Source organism: Mustelus asterias, chromosome 13, assembly GCF_964213995.1.
Source record: "Mustelus asterias chromosome 13, sMusAst1.hap1.1, whole genome shotgun sequence".
Lineage (NCBI taxonomy): Eukaryota > Metazoa > Chordata > Chondrichthyes > Carcharhiniformes > Triakidae > Mustelus > Mustelus asterias.
The window spans coordinates 97434586-97457194 of NC_135813.1; the positions used below are offsets into that span (position 1 = coordinate 97434586).

Here is a 22609-nt window from a genome sequence, read left to right on the forward strand (position 1 = left end):
AAGCTTCTTTTGCAACCAATTCCATGGACACTGCGATCTCAACAACAAGTTCTCGCGTTAAAGAACTTGTGGTGAGCAATCATCTTTGAATTGCTTTCAGTGGGCGGCACGGTAGCACAGTGGTTAGCACTGCTGCTTCACAGCTCCAGGGTCCCGGGTTCGATTCGCGGCTCGGGTCACTGTCTGTGTGGAGTTTGCACATTCTCCTCGTGTCTGCGTGGGTTTCCTCCGGGTGCTCCGGTTTCCTCCCACAGTTCAAAGATGTGCGGGTTAGGTTGATTGGCCAGGTTAAAAATTGCACCTTAGAGTCCTGGGATGTGTTAGGTTAGAGGGATTAGCGGGTAAATATGTGGGGGTAGGGCCTGGGTGGGATTGTGGTCGGTGCAGACTCGATGGGCCGAATGGCCTCCTTCTACACTGTAGGGTTTCTATGATTTCTATGATTTCGAAGTCCACAAACAAGTCTGTCTCGCAGAGTGTCTTCAAGGGTCGGACCAAACTTTCTGTTCTTTGCTAGCTCATGTTACTATGAATTGCAATATATTTTTGCCCTCTTACAGCTCATCGATGGAATCTGAATCTCTCAGCAATTATTAATAGTGTAGGCGAGAAGTAATTTCAGAGAATCTTGATCAGTTCCTCATAGGTTTATTTAACCAAGCCTCTGAGGATGGACAAGACTCTGTGGTAGTGTAAAGGTTTTATGTCCTACTATGCTAAGGAAAGTAACTATTTTAAGTTAATCTGATATCCAGTTTGCTGCAAGATAATATTGAAATCTCTTTTCCTAAACATTCCATGTTACGACGTTTTCATTGAATGCTTCCAATGGCCCCACCTTTTCCCACCATTGCAGTTACTGGTTCTTAGGTTGTAGCACTTCTTTAACTTCCTCCCTCTTATTTATTTTCTCTTCTTTCCAATTGATATTCTTTCTTTAGTTATTTTTTAAAGAATTATTGTTTTGAAACAGTAGCTTTTAAAAGAAATATACAGTCACCAATCCAATCCAAAATAAGAAGGTTTAAGTGTTAATTCTTCCTTGGTTTTGTTACTATAACTTTATTTCTGGTGTGGTAGCTTTCCCTTTTCTTTAAAGAATGCAGGCTCTCTCTCTTTTTGAGTGTGTGGATACTGATGCTGCAGCTTTCGACACTCGCAGATCAGAAAAGTCCCTCCAGATGTTCCAGTGAGTACATTTTTTTTTAACAGCTTACTCACTAATTTTAATAGTGACTTCTGGAATTTTTTTGACTGCACTTTTTTGAAAGCACTTCCTGTAGACAAAAGTATAAAAGTGATGAGTTGTGTTTTCCAGCAAGATTGTCGACAAAATCCAATCTGGTCCCACACTTGGGTTTCTTGACAGCTTAGGAACATAGGAATTAGGAGCAGAAACTCAACCTATACCTGTGATCTCTTGTTCTAGATTGCCCCATAAGAGGAAACATTTGGTCAACATGTACTTTATCAATCCCTTTTAAAATTTTACATTCCTTGATCAGATCCCCTCTCATCCTTCTAAACGCAAGTACAAGCCCAAACTGTTTAGTCTCTCCTCATACGTCAACCCCTTCATCCGCGGAATCAATCTGGTGAACCTCCTCTGAACTGCCTCCAATGCCACCACATCCTTCCTCAAATAAGGAGACCAATACTGGGCACAATACTCCAGATGTGGTCTCACCAATACCCTATACAATTGCAACAACACTTCTCTACTTTTATACTCCAGTCCTTTTGCAATAAATGCCAACATCCCATTTGCCATTTTTATTCCATGCTGCACCTGCATACCGACTTTCTGCTTGCAATGGTGAGACCCAAGGAGTAGACTCACCCCCAACTTCCTCAATAACGTTACGATCAAATGGGTGCTGTAGCTCCTTCCCTATCTGCTTCCTGGCATGAAATGGTATTCATCTAATCTGATGCATGACTGGAGGAACATTATTGTCTACATACAATTTGCATGTAACACCTTTCTGTTTGCTGATACCAGTGAAGTAGTTAGCATATAATTCAATTGTTGGTATGCTTAGGAGTCATGTCTGTTGCTATGTGGAAACTGATATGTTATAGAATACAGCTTTTGTTCTAATGTCTTTGAATGAGACTGGAGTTCCTTCAGTGGTTTATCATTGTTGTACGGGAAGATTGCAGAGAATGGAACTGTCCTGAAGTTTGTTGAATGTTTTGTCTCCCATGACATTGACAGATGTTTCTGTATCTATGACAGCATCAGTCAACTTCCGAGCAGCTAATAGTCACTGCCATATATCACTGGTCACTGTGTGTGAAAGGAAACACAAAAGTATATTCCGGGTCTTCCACCTCTACCTTGGCTACAATCTCTCACCCCTTTTTCTTGCGGTATTTGTACAGAGCATCCTTTTGTTGGTATTAGTCTTCATCATCGTGTTTACTGCTGAGTGACAAACACAAGCAAAATGGTAAGTTTTCTGCAAGCTTTACACTGATTATGAATAGCGGGACATTCCATCCGGCATGAACAAACTCCGCCACAGTGGAAACATTCTTTGGACAAATCACAACTTTGTTTGTGAGACAGCTGTTGCTGCTTTCCTGGCACATGAGTGATGAACAGCATTCACTGGGGCTGAACTTGGGAGTGTGGTACTGTTGGCAGCCTTAATTTTAGTAGCTCTGGCCTCCGAACGTGATAGCAACCTTGCTGACACCAACAGTTCTGACAGCTTTGTGTCTTTCTCGAGTGCTTTGTGATACAGTTGACTAGAGAGACAACCTTTGATTATTTGTGTTTTGATGTCTTGCTCAACATATTCAACATCACCAAAGTCACATTTGTTCGCTAGATGCCTCAATTGTGTGAAATATTGGTCAATGTCTCATTTCCTACTTGCTTAGGGTGTCGGAGGACAATACTGTATGCTTCTTGTGTGTGAAAGGTGAGTTGTCGTTTGTTTCATCTTACACAGGTGTAAGTTTCTCAAAAAATAACTTCCAAACTTTTACCTCCATAGTGGAGAAATAAGGCCTTTTTCCCTTCGTCACCGGTGATTGTAAAAACTCTTGTCACATCTTCAAAACTTCTCAGTCACATTTGCCAAAAACAGCGAAAGTTCTGAATGCACATCAAATCATGGTAGATTGTGCCCCCTTGACCAGCAATGCTGAATTAGTGCATGAGCAAGGATCTGGAATCATGCTCCTTTCAAGGTAAACCTCCCTGTAATGATCCACGATCTGTTTTCCTTTGGAAAAAATTATTTTGATGTGATCAGTGTGTGTGCGTTTGTGTATGTGTGTGTGTGTGTGTGTGTGTGTGTGCGCATGCATGCGTGTGTGCGCGCGGCTGGAGTGCCTTTTGTGTGTCTAACAACAGGGTAGAAGTGTTCCCTAAATTCCCTGTTGAAGTGGAAACTTTCCTGCTTCTTGACTGTGATAGAAAGACTCAACAAAATTCGTTCCAACTAAATAACTTAGTCTTTATTTACGAAAGACTGCATGCAGTATTGGCTGAAACTTGAGTTCAGAGAGCAGTTGGTACAACTTGCTAATTCCTCCTCAAGTCCGCGCTTACATAAAGAATCAGTTCAGTATTTATACATAATCATTATCAGTTTGCGTGACTACAGCTTATTCAGAATTCGATTAGTAATAGAATCATAAGCAATGTCAAAAATCATGGCACAACCTGCTGACCTCCTAGAACTCTTTGTCTCATCATTCATACCCTTATCTTGTCCTTTGATAGAACAGAAGAAGGTCGGTGACTCCTTCATCCCTGACCTTATCTTGTCTTACTCATACAGCCCTAGGTTATGAGGAGTCAATCTTATCAGGCCTTACAGGTATTTTGGAATAGCCTGACCTTCTCTGGTCTTATTCATGTCTTAAGTTATGCGGAGTCAGCCTTATCAAGTCTTACAGGGGTCAGGCATTTTGAAATAGCTTGGTCAGCCGTTCTTATATTGTACCAAACTGTTGACCAATTTTCCCATCATGCTATTCCTTAGTTCGTACAACTTCACATTCCGACTTAAAATGCTGTCTCCAGAAAGTACATAAAGGCCTTCCAAAAGTTTAATACCTCAAAGAAATACTTCTTATTACTCACCAGCATGTGCTGTTAAAATATGGATTCCTTTATTTTCCTTCTCGACTCTCTCTGTTGGTATATGTGTATGGTTGCCCTAACCCCAATTGTTTACAATTTACATAGATGATTTGGAGTTGGGAACCAAATGTCGTGTGTCAAAGTTTGCAGATGACACTAAGATGAGTGGTGGAGCAAAGTGTGCAGAGGACACTGAACATCTGCAAAGGGATATAGATAGTTTAAGGGAGTGGGCAAGAGTCTGGCAGATGGAGTACAATGTTGGTAAATGTGAGGTCCTCCATTTTGGTACGAATAACAGCAAAATGGACTATTATTTAAATGGTTAAAAAATTGCAACATGCTGCTGTGCAGAGGGACCTGGGTGTCCTTGTGCATGGATCACAAAAAGTTGAACTGCAGGTGCAGCAGGTAATTAAGAAGGCAAATGGAATTCTGTCCTTCATTGCTAGAGGGATGGAATTTAAAAACAGGGAGCTTATGTTGCAGCTGTATAAGGTGCTGGTGAGGCCGCACCTGGAGTGCTGTGTACAGTTTTGGTCTCCTTACTTGAGAAAGGATATACTGGCACTGGAGGGGGTGCAGAGGAGAATCACTAGGTTGATTCCGGAGTTAAGAGGATTGGCTTATGAGGAGAGATTGAGTAGACTGGGATTATACTCATTGAAATTTAGAAGAACGAGGGGGGAATCTTATAGAAACATAAGATTATGAAGGGAATAGATAAGATAGAAGCAGGGAGGTTGTTGCCACTGGCAGGTGAAACCAGAACTAGGGGGCATAGCCTCAAAATAAGGGGGAGCAAATTTAGGACTGAGTTGAGGAGGAACTTCTTCACCCTAAGGGTTGTGAATCTGTGGAATTCCCTGCCCAGTGAGGCAATTGAGGCTACCTCATTGAATGTTTTTAAGGCAAGGATAAATACATTTTTGAACAGTAAAGGAATTAAGGGTTATGGTGAGTGGGCAGGTAAGTGGAGCTGAGTCCATGAAAAGATCAATCATGATCTTATTGAATGGCAGAGCAGGCTCGAGGGGCTAAATGGCCCACTCCTGCTCCTAGTTCTTATGATCTTAAGTGGACAAAGTGCACAATGCAATTCTTAATACCCTACATCTGTAATGCTCTTTCGTGGCTGAACAGCCAGCAGACACTCAGGGCTTGGTTTTATCTCTGTAAAAGTGGGTGGACTTTGAATGACTTCTTGACCTCACTGTCTAGGCTCATAGATATGGCCAGTTTGGTGAGGTGCCAAGATATCCATGCACCTGCAGACCAGCATAATTCCGCAACTTCAAGAAAGAGCAAAGCACAGTGAAAAAGTTCCCATCACAAAAAGGTTATTACAAATTCATCCACACACATGACATTGATTAATCAATGATATCATTTCTCTCATCATATTGGTATAAATCTGCAGAACCAGATCACTTTTGCCTCAGAGAATGCTGCCTTTTCACAGTTGTAACTATGAACCATTAAAGCTCAGTGCATTGCATCAGCATGCAAAATAATCACTCAGACAAAGGGGGGGGGGCGATTCTCCCGGCCCTCTGTGCTGCTCGAGTAGTGCAACGAGCCGGGAGACATCAGTGAGGGCCTGTAGTGGGACTTGCGACTGGCGTCTGGTCCATCGCTCCCAGGCAATGTTTTCTGATGTAATCAGCCCCGCACCAGAAATTAGCATGGAGGCTGACTATAATGTTGAAATCGCTATTTCAATATGATTAGTGAGCCCGGGACGGTAATCTCCGGGCCGGCTAGTGTCTCCCCGCCGCGCAGGGAGAGGTTCCCACTCGCGGGGATTACAACAAGTCCCCATCAACGGGGACCAGGCATGATCACCTTGCTGGTAGGGACAGAGGCCCTTGAGGCCCCCCTGGGAGGTCAGGGGCAGGGGGGTGCCCCTTGGGCAGTGCCAGACTGGCACTGCCAGCCTGGCACCCTAGCAGTGCCACCCAGACACCCTGGCACTACCCAAGGCATCGGGCAATGTCAGGGGGGTGGGGCCAGAGAGGGAGGGGCCTACTGGGGTGAGGGTTACTGGGGGGCTGATAGGAGCTGGTGGGTGGGGGACTCACTGTGCACTCTGCAGTGGGATTGGTGGGAGAAGGAGGGAGGACATGATCAGAACTGGCCATGGGATGGGAATTGGAACTGATCATGGAGGGGTGTTGGGGCTGGCCATGGGGGACAGGCGATTGGGGCTGGCCCAGGGAGGGGGATTAGTTGGCTGGCAATTGGTGGGGGGGGTTTGAGGAGACTGGCGCGGGGGTTGGGTGCGGGTGCGATTGGGAAAAATATCGGTAAGCCAGCGGTCAGGAGGCCAGTGATGGGGAGGGGGAGCCTGTGCGCATGCACTGATCTCCCCACTGACAGATCAGTGCATGTGCAGTGGCCCACTCAACACTATTCTACAGGCCTCTCCAGCGGGATGAGGCCCTGCCTCCACTTATTGGCGTGAATCCCCCTGAGGCACTTGTGAAAAACGGGTGGGAAAATCTCCTGTTTTCCTACCTGTTGGGCATTTTTTTTTGGGAGAATCCCAGCCAAAATGACTCAAGGTTGGGATTGTAGCAGTTAACTGGCATGGTGGCTGGTGGTGTGAAATGCACAACCGTTCACCTCCAGCCCCTAAAAATCCAGTCTCTAATGTTTGAATTGTGCCAAATACTTCAACTGGTACAAGGAAGTCAGTTGAACATCCAATCAAATTAATGGCACTTCTAACAGTGCAGCACCCACTCTCAGAATAGCATGGAAATACTGGCCGAAACCCTGGAACTGAGCTTGAATTCAGAACCTTCTGACTCCGTATGTGGCACAGTGTACCAATCTCACACATGAGAAGTAAAACATAGGCTTCCAATAATGCTGAGAAATTAAGTTTAATTTATTGGACAATCTTTATTTTAATTTCAATTTAGCAGCCTGGGACTGTAAACATCAGGAGGATAGAGATAAGTTAGTCAACTGGTCAGGTGAAATTTAATGTGGAGAAATGTGCGTAGTTGTATCTTGGATAAAGTAAAATGAAAAAAATTGCAAAAAACAGTAAAACGTTAAAAGGACTAGAAGAGCAAAGTGACTTCAGGATTCAGACACAAGTCTTTAAACATGAGAGGACAAGTTGCTAAAGCTGTTAAAAAAACTAATGGGACCCTTTATTTTAATATAGGGGTACAAAGTACAAACAGTAAAGGTCATTCCAAACCTGTACAAATTTTTGATTGGACTATAGTTAGAATATTTCTTTCGGAAGAATGTCAGGAACATGAAGAGGATGCAGACAATATTCATTACAATGATACCAAGGAAAAGGGGCTTTATTTAAGATGGGAAGTTAGATAGACAGGACTTTTTCCCTTTATTTATTTGTTTGTTTATTTATTTATCACAAGTAAGGCTTACATTAACTCTGCAATGAAGTTACTGTGAAAATCCCCTAGTCGGACATTGCGGCGCCTGTTCGGGTCAATGCACTTAGCCAACATGTCTTTCAGACTTTGGGAGCAAACTGGAGCACCCGGAAGAAATCCACGCAGACACGGGTAGAATGTGCAAACGCCACACAGACTGTGATCCAAGCCGGGAGGCTCATGCCTCTTCTAGCACAGGCGTGTGTGTGGAATTTGAGTGAGGGCAGCATTCAGCTTGGCTGTGACAACCTTGCTGATACTGTGTCTGGCCTTACTTGTGAAGCATGGTCTTGTAGAGCAGTTACCCCAGAGAGAGTAGTTGCTTAAAACAGTCCCTGGCACTGTGAGGCAACAGTGCTAACCACAAAGAAGGTTGAAGATGTAATAGAAACGTTCAAAAGGTTTGGATGTAGCAAATTGAGAAAAACAATTTTCACTGGAGGGCATAAATTTAAGATCATCAAGAGAGCAAAGAGAGAGATTAGGAATTTTTTTTTCTACGCACAGGACTATCAGAATAAAGAATGCAGACTCCATTGTGTGTCTTAATGAGCAATGGGTTGAATGCTCTCCTATATGGTGAAATTCCCACTCCTGATCACCACCCAGTACCCCAACCAGCACAAAGGAAGATATTGTGGAAATTTGAAAAATAGAAAATGCTGAAATTACTCAGCAGCTCATGCCTCTTCTAGCACAGGCGTGTGTGTGGAATTTGAGTGAGGGCAGCATTCAGCTTGGCTGTGACAACCTTGCTGATACTGTGTCTGGCCTTACTTGTGAAGCATGGTCTTGTAGAGCAGTTACCCCAGAGAGGGTAGTTGCTTAAAACAGGCCGTAGTAACTATCAACTACTTGCAGATGCATCAGTCAGGTCTGGTAATATCACAGAAGTTAACTCCTTAATGCATAAGAGTGTTTGTTTCAACTTCCTGCATATAGACACCACTGCAAATTGCGTTGCAAGACCACACACGAATTGTCAACCACATCACACAGTGTGGCTCAGAAAGTGAACATTATTTCTTCTATACCTGTATGAAATAAATCAACTTAGAATTCAGTTTAAGAACTTAAAAAATGCCTTTGGTGTTGAATTTGCTAAATTATCAGTCTGGGGGTCTGTCTGTCAAAGAAATTGAACTCAGACTGCACTTTCTTGTTCCCTGGTTCTAATATAAAGAGCCATTCTCTTCACAAACTATTTTTCTGATTGTTCAAGTGTGGAATACAAGGAAAGGAGAAAAAACTTAAATAAGGAGTAAGGAGAGCTAAAAGGGGTCACAAAAATCATTGGCCAGCAGGATTAAGGAAAATCCCAAGGTTTTTTATACATATATAAAGAGCAAGAAGGTAGTCAGGGAGAGGGTTGGCCCACTCAAGGACAGGGGAGGGAATCTATGTGTGGAGCCAGAGGAAATGGGCGGGGTATTAAATGAGTACTTTGCATCAGTATTCACCAAAGAGAAGGACTTGGTGGGTGATGAGTCTGGGCAAGGGTGTGTAAGTAGTTTGAGTCATATTGAGGTCAAAAAGGAGGAGGTATTGGGGATCTTGAGAAACATTAAGGTAGACAAGTACCCAGGGCCTGATGGGATATACCCCAGAATACTGAGAGAGGCAAGGGAGGAAATTGCTGGGGCCTTGAGAGAAATCTTTGTATCCTCACTGGCTACAGGGGAGATGCAGGCGTTGGACTGGGGTAAACACAGTAAGAGTTTTAACAACACCAGGTTAAAGTCCAACAGGTTTATTTGGTAGCAAATGCCATTAGCTTTTCTGCTCTCTGTGCCCTGTTTGAGAGCAGATTTCCACTCCATCTGACGAAGGAGCAGCACTCCGAAAGCTAATGGCATTTGCTACCAAATAAACCTGTTGGACTTTAACCTGGTGTTGTTGAAACTCTTACAGGGGAGGTCCCAGAGGATTGGAGAATAGCCAATGTTGTTTCTTTGTTTAAGAAGGGTAGCAAGAATAATCCAGGTAATTACAGGTCAGTGAGCCTTACCTCAGTCGTAGGGAAAGTATTGGAGAGGATTCTTTGAGACAGGATTTACTCCCACTTGGAAATAAGTGGACGTATTAGTGAGAGGCAACATGTTTTTGTGAAATAGAGGTCGTGTCTCACTAACTTGATCGAATTTTTCGAGGAAGTGACGAAGATGATTGATGAGGGTAGGGCAGTGGATGTTGTCTACATGGACTTCAGTAAGGCCTTTGACATGGTCCATCATGGCAGACTGGTGCAGAAGGTGAAGTCGCATGGGATCAGAGGTGAACTGGCAAGCTGAATACAAAACTGGCTCGGTCATAGAAGACAGAGGGTAGCAGTGGAAGGGTGGGTTTCTTAATGGAAGGCTGTGACAAGTGGCGTTCCTCAAGAATCAGTGCTGGGATCTTTGCTGTTTGTAATGTATATAAATGACTTGGAGAAAAATGTAACTGGTTTGATTAGTAAGTTTGTGGACGACACAAAGGTTGGTGGATTTGCGGATAGCGATACAGGATACAGCAGGATATAGATCGGTTGGAGACTTGGGCAGAGAGATGGCAGATGGAGTTTAATCCGGACAAATGTGAGATAGTGCACTTTGGAAGGTCTAATACAGAGAGAAAATATACAGTAAATGGCAGAACCCTTAAGAGTATTGATAGGCAGAGGGATCTGGGTGTACAGGTACACAGGTCACTGAAAGTGGCAATGCAGGCAGAGAAGGTAGTCAAGAAGGCATACGGCATGCTTGCCTTCATCGGCTAGGGCATTGAGTTTAAAAATTGGCAAGTCATGTTGCAACTTTATAGAACCTTAGTTAGGCCACACTTGGAATATAGTGTTCAATTCCAGTCGCCATACTACCAGAAGGATGCGGAGGCTTTGGAGAGGGTACAGAAAAGATTTACCAGGATGTTGCCTGGTATGGAGTGCATTAACTATGAGGAGAGGTTGGAGAAACTTGATTTGTTCTCACTGGAATGACGGAGGCTGAGGGGCTACCTGATAGAAGTCTACAAGATTATGAGGGGCATGGACAGAGTGGATAGTCAGAAGCTTTTTCCCAGGGTGGAAGAGTCAACTACTAGGGGGTATAGGTTTAAGGCGCAAGGGGCAAGGTTTAAAGGAGATGTACGAGACAAGGTTTTTACACAGAGGGTGGTGGGTGCCTGGAACACGCTGCTGGGGGAGATCGTGGAAGCAGATACGATGGTGACTTTTAAGAGGCGTCTTGACAAATACATGAATAGGATGGGAATAGAGGGATATGGTCCCCAGAAGGGTAGGGGGCTTTAGTTGAGTCGGGCAACATGGTCGGAGCAGGTTTGGAGGGCCAAAGGGTCTGTTCCTGTGCTGCAATTTTCTTTGTTCTTTGTTCAAGGATGGAGAAGAGGCAGAAAAAATGTGTATCATTTGTGTTACTATGGTGTCATGTACAATAATTATCGGAATCATAGAAACCCCACAGTGCAAAAGGAGGCCATTTGGCCCATCGAGTCTGCACCGAAACAATCCCACCCAGGGCCTATCCCCGTAACTCCACATATTTACCCCACTGTCTCTCTAACGTATGCATCCCGGGACACTAAGGGGCAATTTAGCATGGCCAATCAACCTAACCTGCACATCTTTGAACTGTGAGGGGAAACCCGAGCACCCAAAGGAAACCCACGCAGACACGGAGAGAACATGCAAACTCCATGCAGACAGTGACCCGAGGCTGGAATCGAATCCAGGCCCCTGGAGCTGTGAGGCAGCAGTGCCACCGTGCCGTGCCGTAATGTTTTTCTCAACTAAATAATTGCTTTTTGACATTTTATACACCAGTGTAACTATATGAATGGAAATTCCTATTGCTGTAATGTGTTCAACATCAAGTTACGAATGAGCCACAATTTACTCCAATTTAATATTGGGGAAGCTAAACTTTTTAGGCCCACCATAAATTTTGCTCCCTCAAAATCATAGAATCTTATAGCACAGAAAGCAGCCATACCCAAATTCAGATCATTCATATAAAACAACAGAAGAAAATCACCATAATAAGCCCTCAGACACTATAGCATCCTTCCTTCCCTCATCCACTCACAACTACTCTCTGCCCCCTTTTTCCTCATTCATTTTGTACCAAGTTACTACTGTCCCTTTATTCGCAAAAGCTTTTATTTTCAGAGTAAATGTGTTATGACGTACTTATCAAATATCTTTTGAAAGTCTGTATATACAGTTATTGCAATACCTTTATCAATCAATCATCTCTGATAAAGAATGCAATCAGATTAATCGGACACCAGTTGCCTTCCATAAATCCTTGCTGGCTGTCCTTTATTAGCCTCTGCTCCTCCAAGCACTGATTTCCCAACCATTCACTCAAGCTGAAACAAACTATGTGAATCCCTGATATTGCACTGAGCTTTAAACCCCATATCCCATCATTACTAACGCTACTGGTTTCTAACTGTGACACCCCTTGCCCCGAAGCCTCATTCATTATTTGTCACCTCAAGCTTATTTTAAGTTTGTCCCTTCCTCCGCAAACTCCCACTGATCCAAAGCACAGCAACTTGTGGACTGCGTCCTAATCACCCTTCATTGATTGACACTGGCCCCTGTTCTGGAACATAGCAAATTTAAACAACCCATTCTTATCAAACTCCTTCATGGTCTAGCTGCACCCTATCTCTGTAATGTCCTTCAGGTCTTGTATTATCTTCCGTGGCACCCTTCAGTCCGCAGTTTATGATTATTTGGTTACAAGTCTCTCCCTTTGCCTCACCAGTGGTAAATTCGTTGGTACCATCGCCCACTTCCTCTCATGTTCACCACTCTCTACTTCTTAAAAAGACTTCTCCACACCCGTCTGCTTAGCCAGGTTTTGGCCATCGCCGCTCCCTCCATGACTCACATCCCCTTCCCCAGCAACTTCCATTTGTGAAATCCTTTTACATTGAAGGCAAAATCTGAATGGCAGTTTCTGGTTGAATTTTCTGTTCATGTTATTACATCGAACCTGCACAAAATAAACTTTTGCATAAAGACGTTTTAATTGTTAGTACCATCATGTACATGTTTGTGTCGGATTGGGGTGGGCACAGTAAGAAGTTAGACAGTTACATGGGTAAGATGGGTATAGAGGGATATGGACCAAACGCGGGCAATTGGGACTAACTTAGTGGTTAAAAAAAAAGGACGGCATGGACAAGTTGGGCCGAAGGGCCTGTTTCCATTGCTGTAAACCTCTATGACTGTATGCCTCTATAACATATGTTTATACATATTTTCTCAATGGAGTGTGTAATGGTGTAGACTTTCTGATTCTGTGAATGTTAGTATTTTAAAAATAGTTTGAAGATTTTAAGTGCCTTACCTAAATCAGTGAAGTTTTCAGCAGAGTCTCCCGCCCCGCACCAAATGGTACCAGGTAAGGTCCAGCCTCTCCGGCTCCGCCTGGCTCCTCTGTGCCGATCAGCAGCAGCAGCGATGGGATCCGGGTGGAACCAGGATCTACTGCCGGTGTAGAGAGTCCCCAAGGGGGCAGGCCAGGCGCTCCTCCTGCCCCTCGGGAGCCGGCTTGGAGACTCGGGGCCAACAGCTGCAGGCGAGGTGAGTGGACTGGAGCACTTTCCCCCCCATTCCTCCAGATCTCGCAAATCCCCCTCCAGCTGGGAGTCCCATACTCTCAGGAAGGTGCCGCTGGGCTGTGGCTGGTCCCACTTCTCAAGGCAAAAGGCTAAGTAAGCGCTGGTGATGCTCTCCTCCTGCCAGCTAATGCATTGCTCCAGCTCACCCTGCCAGCTCCAGCTGGTTTGGAAGAGCACTGTCCCATTGTGGGAACCTCCGAGCTGGGCTAGGAAGCTCAAAGAGCGGGCTGAAGGGTTGCTGGCGACCAAATGGCACAGAGAGCTGTCCCTGTGAGACAGACCCAGCAGCCTGTCCCTGGGCAATGCCGTGTGCCCTTGGATATGGGAAAAACAAAACAAGCAGAACAAACATCTCCTGAGAAGCATGCTGACTTTTGCCTGTTTAAATACAGGCGCCGGACAGTGAAATCTGAGCCAATGTTTAAAAATGAGGACAGGATGGTTAAATGTCTGCATTGACGCTTTGCTTCATGCTGGGCGTGTGGAATTGATTGGAAATGAAAGGGTGTGTGGAGGATTTTGGGGGCGTGCCTTTAGATTTGGCACCGCCTTTGCCTGGAAAGTTTCTGTCTTCCTCTCGCACCCACTTTCTCCACTCTGATGTGGAGGTCTGCAACTATCCCGAGAGGAGGCAAGAAACTCAGGCTTAACGCCCCCAGCCCAACACCTTTGGGGCTGAGGACTGGGCAGAGAGAATCATCTCCCCACATTGATATAAAATCTAAAACTGAACACAATTGCGCTGAGTTTTCATGGGAGTTTAAAAAAGGCAATTCCTGAAACAGGTCTGTGGCGTTATTTTTTCTCCGATACCCGTCCAATGGCGTAAATTGCACTGGAATTGCATGTAAATACCTTCTTCGCAGCCCTCATTGAAGTTCAGCCCCTGGGTCAAAGCCTCTTGTGCCCCTGGGTCAAAGCCTCTTGTGACCCTGAGTCAAAGCCTCTTGTGACCCTGGGCACCTCATATTGAAACCTTGTGATGAGCTTGACACTGGATCAAACTCATTTGGTGCAATTGTTGTAATGGTTGGCACTGATTAGCAAAGTTCTTCATCTGTATTGATGTCAGTTTGGGCTACAGTAATAGATTATGAATGGGATTAGAGAACAAACCTTAACCAAGATGCAGCAGCTGATAGAAAAACGTGGGAAAAAGATCACTGAGCCCATCCTTACTTGAGAAAGGATATACTGGCACTGGAGGGGGTGCAGTGGAGATTCACTAGGTTGATTCCAGAGTTGAGAGGGTTGACTTATGAGGAGAGTCTGAGTGTACTGGGGCTATACGCATTGGAATCCAGAAGAATGAAGGGAGACCTTATAGAAACATATACGATTATGAAAGGAATAGATAAAATAGAAGCAGGGAAGTTGTTTCCACTGGCAGGTGAAACTAGAACTAGGGGGCATGGCCTCAAAATAAGGGGAATCAGATTTAGGACTGAGTTGAGGAGGAACTTCTTCACACAAAGGGTTGTGAATCTGTGGAATTCCATGCCCAGTGAAGCAGTTGAGGCTACCTCATTGAATGTTTTTAAGGCAAGGACAGATACATTTTTGAACAGTAAAGGAATTAAGGGCTATGGTGAGCGGGTGAGTAAGTGGAGCTGAGTCCACAAAAAGATCAGCCATGATCTTATTGAATGGCGGAGCAGGCTCGAGGGGCCAGATGGCCTACTCCTGCTCCTAGTTCTTATGTTCTGAGAAATCCATAGATCTCTTTGTAGTACACCCTAACTCTCCCATTGAGAATATCTAATTCAGTGATGGGCTACCTGGGCTAACAAGTGGGTTGCATGAGTGGCCTCCCTTCTTCTCAGTGGGCTGCAAGACTGAAATTGGGCTTGTTCACTAGCCATGACCCCATTAATAAGATTAAATACATTTAATACAAGCCAAATATTCCATAATGAGTTATGGAAAATGCTTATTCATTTATATACTAATAGAACTGTCATCAACTTCAAATGGTAAAAACAAGAGATATATTTACAGTTTGGACTCAGAGGGAGTGCATGGCTTCTCTCAGTCAATGTTGTGTTGCAATCAGCATGCACCTCACTTCACCCATCCCTACTTTACTTCAGTTATTCCGATAGGAAAATAAATCTGCAAACGGAAAGCAGCAGAATGTGGCAACGGTCAACAAAATGGCCCATAACCTCCATTTAATGATGGGCAGCCATGGCTCATTGATACCAAGGGAAAAAATTATATACTTGCAATTGAAGCAGACAAAGAAACTTCCATTTCCACAAGCAGCCTTGGGCCTTGTCAGGACAGTGTGCCCAAGCCCAAGTCTGCGTCAGGACAGTGTGCACAGGAGGCCCAAGTCTGCATTGGGACAGTGTGCACAGGCCCAAGTCTGCGTCAGGAAAGTGTGCACAGGAGGCCCAAGTCTGCATTGGGACAGTGTGCACAGGCCCAAGTCTGCGTCAGGAAAGTCTGCACAGGCCCAAGTCTGCATCTGAACAGCCTGCGCAGGCCCACGTCTGCATTGGGACAGTTTGCGCAGGCCCAAGTCTGCGTCTGGATAGTCTGCGCAGGCCCACGTCTGCATCGGGACAGTCTGCGCAGGCCCAAGTCTGCATCTGGGCAGTCTGCGTAGGCCCAAGTCTGCATCTGGGCAGTCTACGCAGGCCCAAGTCTGCGCAGAACAATCTGTGCAGGCCCAAGTCTGCGTCTGGGCAGTCTGCGCAGGCCCAAGTCTGCATCTGGGCAGTCTACGCAGGCCCAAGTCTGCATCGGAACAGTTTGTGCAGGCCCAAGTCTGTGTCTGGGCAGTCTACGCAGGCCCAGGTCTGCGTCAGGATGGTCTATGCAGGCCCAAGTCTGTGTCAAGACAGTCTGCGCAGCCCCAAGTCTATGTCAGGACAGCCTGCGCAGGCCCAAGTCTGCATCAGGACAGTCTGCGCAGGCCCAAGTCTACATCAGGAGAGTCTGCGCAGGCCCAAGTCTGTGTCGGGACAGTCAGGGCAGTCTGCACAGGCCCACGTCTGCGTTAGGACAGTCTGCACAGGGCCAAGTCTGCATCAGGATAGTCTGCACAGGCCCAAGTCTGCATCAGGACAGTCTGCGCAGACCCAAGTCTGCATCAGGACAGTCTGCGCAGACCCAAGTCTGCATCAGGACAGTCTGCGCAGACCCAAGTCTGCATCAGGACAGTCTGCGCAGACCCAAGTCTGCATCAGGACAGTCTGCGCAGACCCAAGTCTGCATCAGGACAGTCTGCGCAGTTCTGAGTGGGGAACAGTTTTGAGATTTTATTTTTTGTGATCGAAGACAAGTATCATTTAATATTTATAAGAGGTCACAGATTATATATCTATGCAAATACTATTTAAAACTGCACTGTATTATTATACAACTTTACGTGTTTACAGTTACTGTTGGGCAAGTTGCAGTGCCGTCAGGGATGCAGGAGTTTACGTCACACGGATGGGAAAGGATCCGGGGGTGATGCAGGAGGAATTAGAGTCCCTCTCCTCTCCCTCCAACACTGCTACCTTTGATTTGATTCGATTTATTATTGGCACATGTATTGGTATGGAGTGAAAAGTATTGTTTCTTGCACGCTATACAGACAAAGCATACTGTTCATAGAGTACATGGGGAGAAGGAAAGGAGAGAGTGCAGAATGTAGTGTTACAATCAAAGCTAGGGTGTAGAGAAAGATCAACTTATTATAAGATAGGTCCATTCAAAAGTCTGATGGCAGCAGAGAAGAAGCTGTTCTTGAATCGATTGGTATGTGATCTCAGACTTTTGTAACTTTTTCCCGACAGAAGAAGGTGGAAGAGAGTATGTCCGGGGTATGTGGGGTCCTTAATTATGCTGGCTGCTTTGCCGAGGCAGCGGGAAGTATAAACGGAGTCAACGGATGGGAAGGTAGTTTGCGTGATGGACTGGGCTACTTCACAACTTTTTGTAGTTTCTTGTGGTCTTGGTCAGAGCAGGAGCCATACCAAACTGTGATATATCTAGAAAGGATGCTCTCTATGGTGCCTCTGTAAAAATTGGTGAGAGTCACAGTGGACATGCCGAATTTCCTTAGCCTCCTGAGAAAGCAGAGGCGTTGTGGGCTTCCTCTGGTGGGGTTTCCACTCCACTCCAAGAGTCCTATGGACTTCAACCCTTAGTAGTTTTGATTTTGATGCAGACCCCGAGGGTTCCTTCATTCCTCGTGCTCCCCTTGCTGCCTGATCTGTACCACCTTCTCCTGCTGGGACTGCTACACCCAAAGACAGCAAGATTGCACCCAAAGAAGGCCAGTTAAAAACATTTTTACTGTTCAGTGTCTTCTTTCGTGAGGCTGAAAATTACATGGTTGAAGCCATGGACGACTTGAGCAATTCCCTATACCTACCATTTTGGGCATTGACCAAATTTTCTAGCCATGTGGGATAGGCAGGGGCTTGTGTTCACCTGCACCATCTCTGTTCTCCTGCTGAGCTGCAACTCCAGCGGACTTAGCTCTAGAATCCAGCGGTAGGCTGGAAAAATCAACTGTGATTTTATCCTGAGGAAGTTCAGTCCATGATATCCATAGTGAAATTAGATCATTTGGAGTGCTGAAGTTTGCTCTGTTCTCACTTCAGTATTTCAGCCAAGTGATTTGTAACTTTATATATGTGTGTTTTGTTGGTGCTTTAGAGTAATATTGTAATTTTACCTGGGCAGCTATTTTTGGGTCAGTATGAGTCTTCCACAACTTGTCCCACAAGTGGACTAAGTTCAGCCATTATCTACAACAATACTGCTTCCCGAGTAATTGCCAAAAAAAGCTATTTATTTTACTCTATGTCTTTGCTCAGTAAATTGGACACTGAAGCACGATGGCAAATTTTTGTGCGCTCCAGTCGGATAAACAAAACTTTTGTTAGCTTTCAGTATCTGCCCCTTTCCACTCCCTATCAGACTGGCCTTCCTCTTTAACTTCTTTGAGCCACAGCTTTTTGAGCTGTTGCCAATGGTCTAAATATGGGAATAGTCTCACTGTGCTGGCACCTTACGCCATGTTGTGGGAGAGTTAAAGATAACAGTTGCAGCATCAAAGATGTCCAGATGGGACTGTCTCTATATCAATGTGGAGTGTGACTCAGTGGACAGCGACACAGTGAGTGATGGCATTCAATCTGAGCTCACAGATCCTTTAAGGGAGAGTAGTTCGCTCTGAGCTATCCCTTACTGCCTGCAGAGTAGACTCAACTGTAGAACAATTGAGAAACAGAGTATTCTAAACATCTGATAAAGTGGCTAGTATTAAAAGACTGAACTCATAGAATGAACACAGTTCTGTTTGTGAGGTAGCAATCTGACACTGAAATGTTTTCATATTTATAAACACATTCATATAGCATTTGCTATTTATTATATAATACAACCAGATCAACACCAAATGGGCCTTGAACTGAATCAATATAGCATATTTCTTCAGTTTTTTAGTCTCCTCTAGTAAAAGGACTAACCTTTATTGGGTTACAGTTTGACAGGGGATGTCCACCTTCCATTCTTTCTGCTTTAACACTGATTGTCAGCAAGCTACTCGAGCATGGAAAGCATCACAGTTAATTTGAATCCTGCCTTCCCCCACTGTGCAGATGTTTATATTTTATGACAAGTATAAGGAGGTTTTGTGGTACAGTGGGTAGTGTTCCTGCCTCTGAGTCAAAAACTCAACTTCTAATTCCACTTCAAGACTTGCTGGCCAAGGGAGGTGAGTTCATAACACAGCCTGACAGGTTGAGTATCAATCTTCAAACCCTTCCAACACACCAATGGCAGGTGGTAAGAGCAGGAGAAATTTCCGGTCAGTCTCTGGACAACAACATGCTTGTAGAAGTGTCTGTTGCCATTGCAACTCTGACTCCATGGAGGGCCGGTTGATGAGATGTATGGCTAATGCGGGTGGCACGATGGCACAGTGGTTAACACTGCTGCCTCACAGCGCCAGGGACTAGGGTTCAATTCCGGCCTCAGGTCACTGTCTGTGTGGAGTTTGCACATTCTCCCTGTGTCTGCGTGGGTTTCCTCCGTGTGCTCCGGTTTCCTCCCACACTCCAAAGATGTGTGGGTTAGGTTGATTGGCCATGTTAAATTGCCCCTTAGTGTCAGGGGGATTAGCAGGGTAAATGCATGGGATTATGGAGATAAGGCCTGGGTGGGTTCTTGTCGGTGCAAGCTCGATGGGCTGAAAGCCTCCTTCTGCACTGTTGAGATTTTACGGATCAGATTGGTACCAACAGCATAAGGTTCAATCCCTGTTCTGGCTGGGGTGGATTCAAGACCTGCCTCCTTGTCCTCCTCATGGTAAAGATCACGGTGCTCTGATTCAGACCTGTCTTCAGGCAGAGAGCTGAAGAGGAAGATAAACACAAAGCTAGTTCCAGGTTTGATTGCTACATTGTACTGAATTAATCAATACTGGTGGGACAATGGTGAGGATGCTGAAGTAAGTGTAAATGTCCCAGGGCGACGGAGGGAAAATTCCTCTTTATTGTCCAGCAATGACTAGTGTGTAGACATTAAATGAGGACAGGATCAGTGAAGATGTGATGCAGCAAAGGATGAACAACTCAAACTGCCACTTAAATAAGGCATGGAAAAACTGCCAACATCCACAGAACTAAACTGCAGCAAACTTCAATACCTCAGAGAGAAGATGAAAGAAACCGTGAGGGAAAAATAACATAGCAGAAAATCAGAACTTGAATCTCTATCAATGATTTTACACTTGCCAACTCAAAAGATGAAGATACGAATTAAACAGCAAAAAAAGTTCTTTTATGCTACTTCCTCAGGAAGCTAGAATGTACTTCAGAAGTTAACTGATTCTTTACACGAGAACCTGTAATTAAGCTCAGGGTCACAATCATTAGGTGTTATTGTTTTAAGGAGTATTTTGAAGTCCCAAAACAGAAGAACACAAATTGGAGTAGAATCTACTGTTAGGACTATGGCCACAGGAGACAGGTGCCCTCTGACTTGAGGGCTGCGGGGCATGTGCAGCTGCGACATATCAGCAATTTCTGCCTTTGGGAGCTCTAATACATTTTATAAAGTGTGACCTACCTGGGCCAGTGGCAAGGTGGCAACACTTGGAATGTGAACATGTCTGGATCTGCTTACGAGCAATTGCCTTTCGCTGGGGAGTGCTTTCGAAGTGCACCTTGTGCACCGAACAGGATACAAAAATGATTGTAATCTCTCTCCCTCCTTTCTCGATGCCAGGCGTATGGTATTTTACACAGATTATTGTCATGAGCACTTTTGAGCAGTCCCTCTCATTTCTTCTCATTTGCAAAAAGGCTCTTCCTCCCTAACATCCTCAATATGCTCCAATCAAAATTCATGACATTATATACTGGCATATTTCTTTCCAGAACTTGAGAACTGTGGACCTTTAAAATTTGCTCGGTCACCTCATTCTGTCCAATCACCTGGCAGCAGACACCAGCATTCGCTCTGAAAATTGTAATGGCATCCTAGCACCAAAACAGGCCATTCTGCCCAACTGGTTCATGTCAGTATTGATCTCTGAACAAGCCTTCTCCCCTTTTCTATCCCTGCCAGCATAAGCATAAGCATAACCTTTAACCCTCACGTGCTTATCTAACTTCCTCTGAAATGTATCTATGCTTCTCCCAATGACCCCTTGTGGTTGTGGCTTCCATTTTCTATCTAATCTGTGGGTAAGTGTAGTTACACCACATGCATCACCGCCTTCCAAACAACACACCATAAACAAGTGACCCATCCAAACACTCGCTACAATGTAACAGACTAGTGCTCCTGAAATGGCCAGTTTAATAAGTTGTGTGATTATTCTGTATTCTGAGAGTATCAGATAATATAAAAGGGAGAATGTTACTTCTATCAATACTCAGATGTTTTTTGAGGGATGACTGCACCAGCACAAAATGTGCATGATCAAGAGTAGAACACCAGAAGATGGTGCGGCTGAGAGTTGTGTGGTACTAGAGGGTGAGGCTGAGGGTGGGGTGGTACTAGGGGGTGAGGCTGAGGGTGGGGTGGTACTAGAGGGTGAGGCTGAGGGTGGGTTGGTACTAGAGGGTGAGGCTGAGGGTGGAGTTGTATTAAAGAGTAAGAATGGAGTGGTGAGGGCATGGAGATGTTGAAGGATCCAGTTGTCACAGTCCGAACAGGAATTATTGACATAGGAAGGTCTAAGAATGAGGTGCTGCCGAGAGAGTTTGAGGAACAATTAAAATGTAGGTCCTCTCAGGCAATAATCTGTATCGTTACCTGAGCTACATGCAAATTGGCATCAGGACAAATAGATATGGCTGAATGGCTGCAAGTGATTTTGGAGGCAAAGGTTTTGATTCATTGGGAGACGGGTTCTGGGAAAAGAGGGAGCCATTGGATTGGGACAGGCTCTGCTGAAATTGGGGTGGGACCAGTACCCTGACAAATTGACTAACTAGGAAAGTAGTTTGGATTTTAAACTAATGAAGAGGGGCTGGGTGAGTGAAGGTGAAGAAAGAGTAAGTGCAAAAGCAGTCAGAGATTAGTTAAGGATGTGCAATCATATAGACAGAAATAAATGGACTTGTGTTAATATCCATCATGGAGATATGGGGCAGGATTCTCCAGTTTCATCTGTGGCAGGACCCATTGCGAGCAAGAATGGAAAATTTGGCATTCCAGCCAAAACTCCATTTACTCTCAGCAGCACTGGAAAATCCCAGCCCCGAATGAAGATTTCGGCCATGGTTGTAGATTGACCTAGGTTGGAAATTAAATATTCAGGGAAATTTGACTTTTAGAAGAAATTGGCAAAGTAGAAAAGTAGGTAATAGGTAGAAAATCAATCTGCAATACAATAATCATGGGGTAGTTTAAACTTCACATAAACTGAGCAAACCAGTTAGCAGTAACAGTGAGGAGGACAAATTCATGAAATTCAAGATAAATTTCCAGGTCAGTTTGTTGAGGAAGCAACAAGGGCACAGGCTATTTTAGATTTAGCATTATCCAATGAGAATGCCTTAATTAGAAATCTTAATTAGTAAAGGAAATTCTGGGCAAGAGTGTTCATAATACGGTGGAACTTTATATTGATTTTGAGAATGATTTATCTCAGTTCATAACTAGGGTCTTAAATCTAAACAAAGCACACTGCTCAGGTATGAGGGATGAGTTGGCTAAGGTAGATTGTGGAACTAGATAAGACCATAAGACGATAAGACATAGGAGCAGAATAAGGCTACTCGGCCCATCGAGTCTGCTCCACCATTCAATCATGGCTGATATTTCTCTCATTCCCATTCTCCTGCCTTTTCCCCATAAACCCTGACCCCCTTATTAATCAAGAACCTAGGTGAAAAGATAAAATGGTAGATCAGCAATGACAAGACAAATATATCCTTGTTTGGTAAAGAAACCAAAACTTTACATAAAACCCCAGGTGTTTTAACATTAAGCTCCC

General features: G+C 44.6%; 1 protein-coding gene across 1 annotated transcript in view; it reads right to left on the minus strand.

Moving 5' to 3' along the window:
• The window catches only part of pla2g3 (phospholipase A2 group III), a 47175-nt gene extending 33539 nt beyond the window's left edge, over window positions 1-13636 (minus strand). The window contains exon 1 of the mRNA XM_078226114.1: window positions 12882-13636. Coding sequence (XP_078082240.1) covers window positions 12882-13611 — 730 coding nt within the window. The 5' untranslated portion in view covers window positions 13612-13636. The remainder of the gene's footprint in view (window positions 1-12881) is intronic.
• Window positions 13637-22609: the final 8973 nt, after the last annotated feature.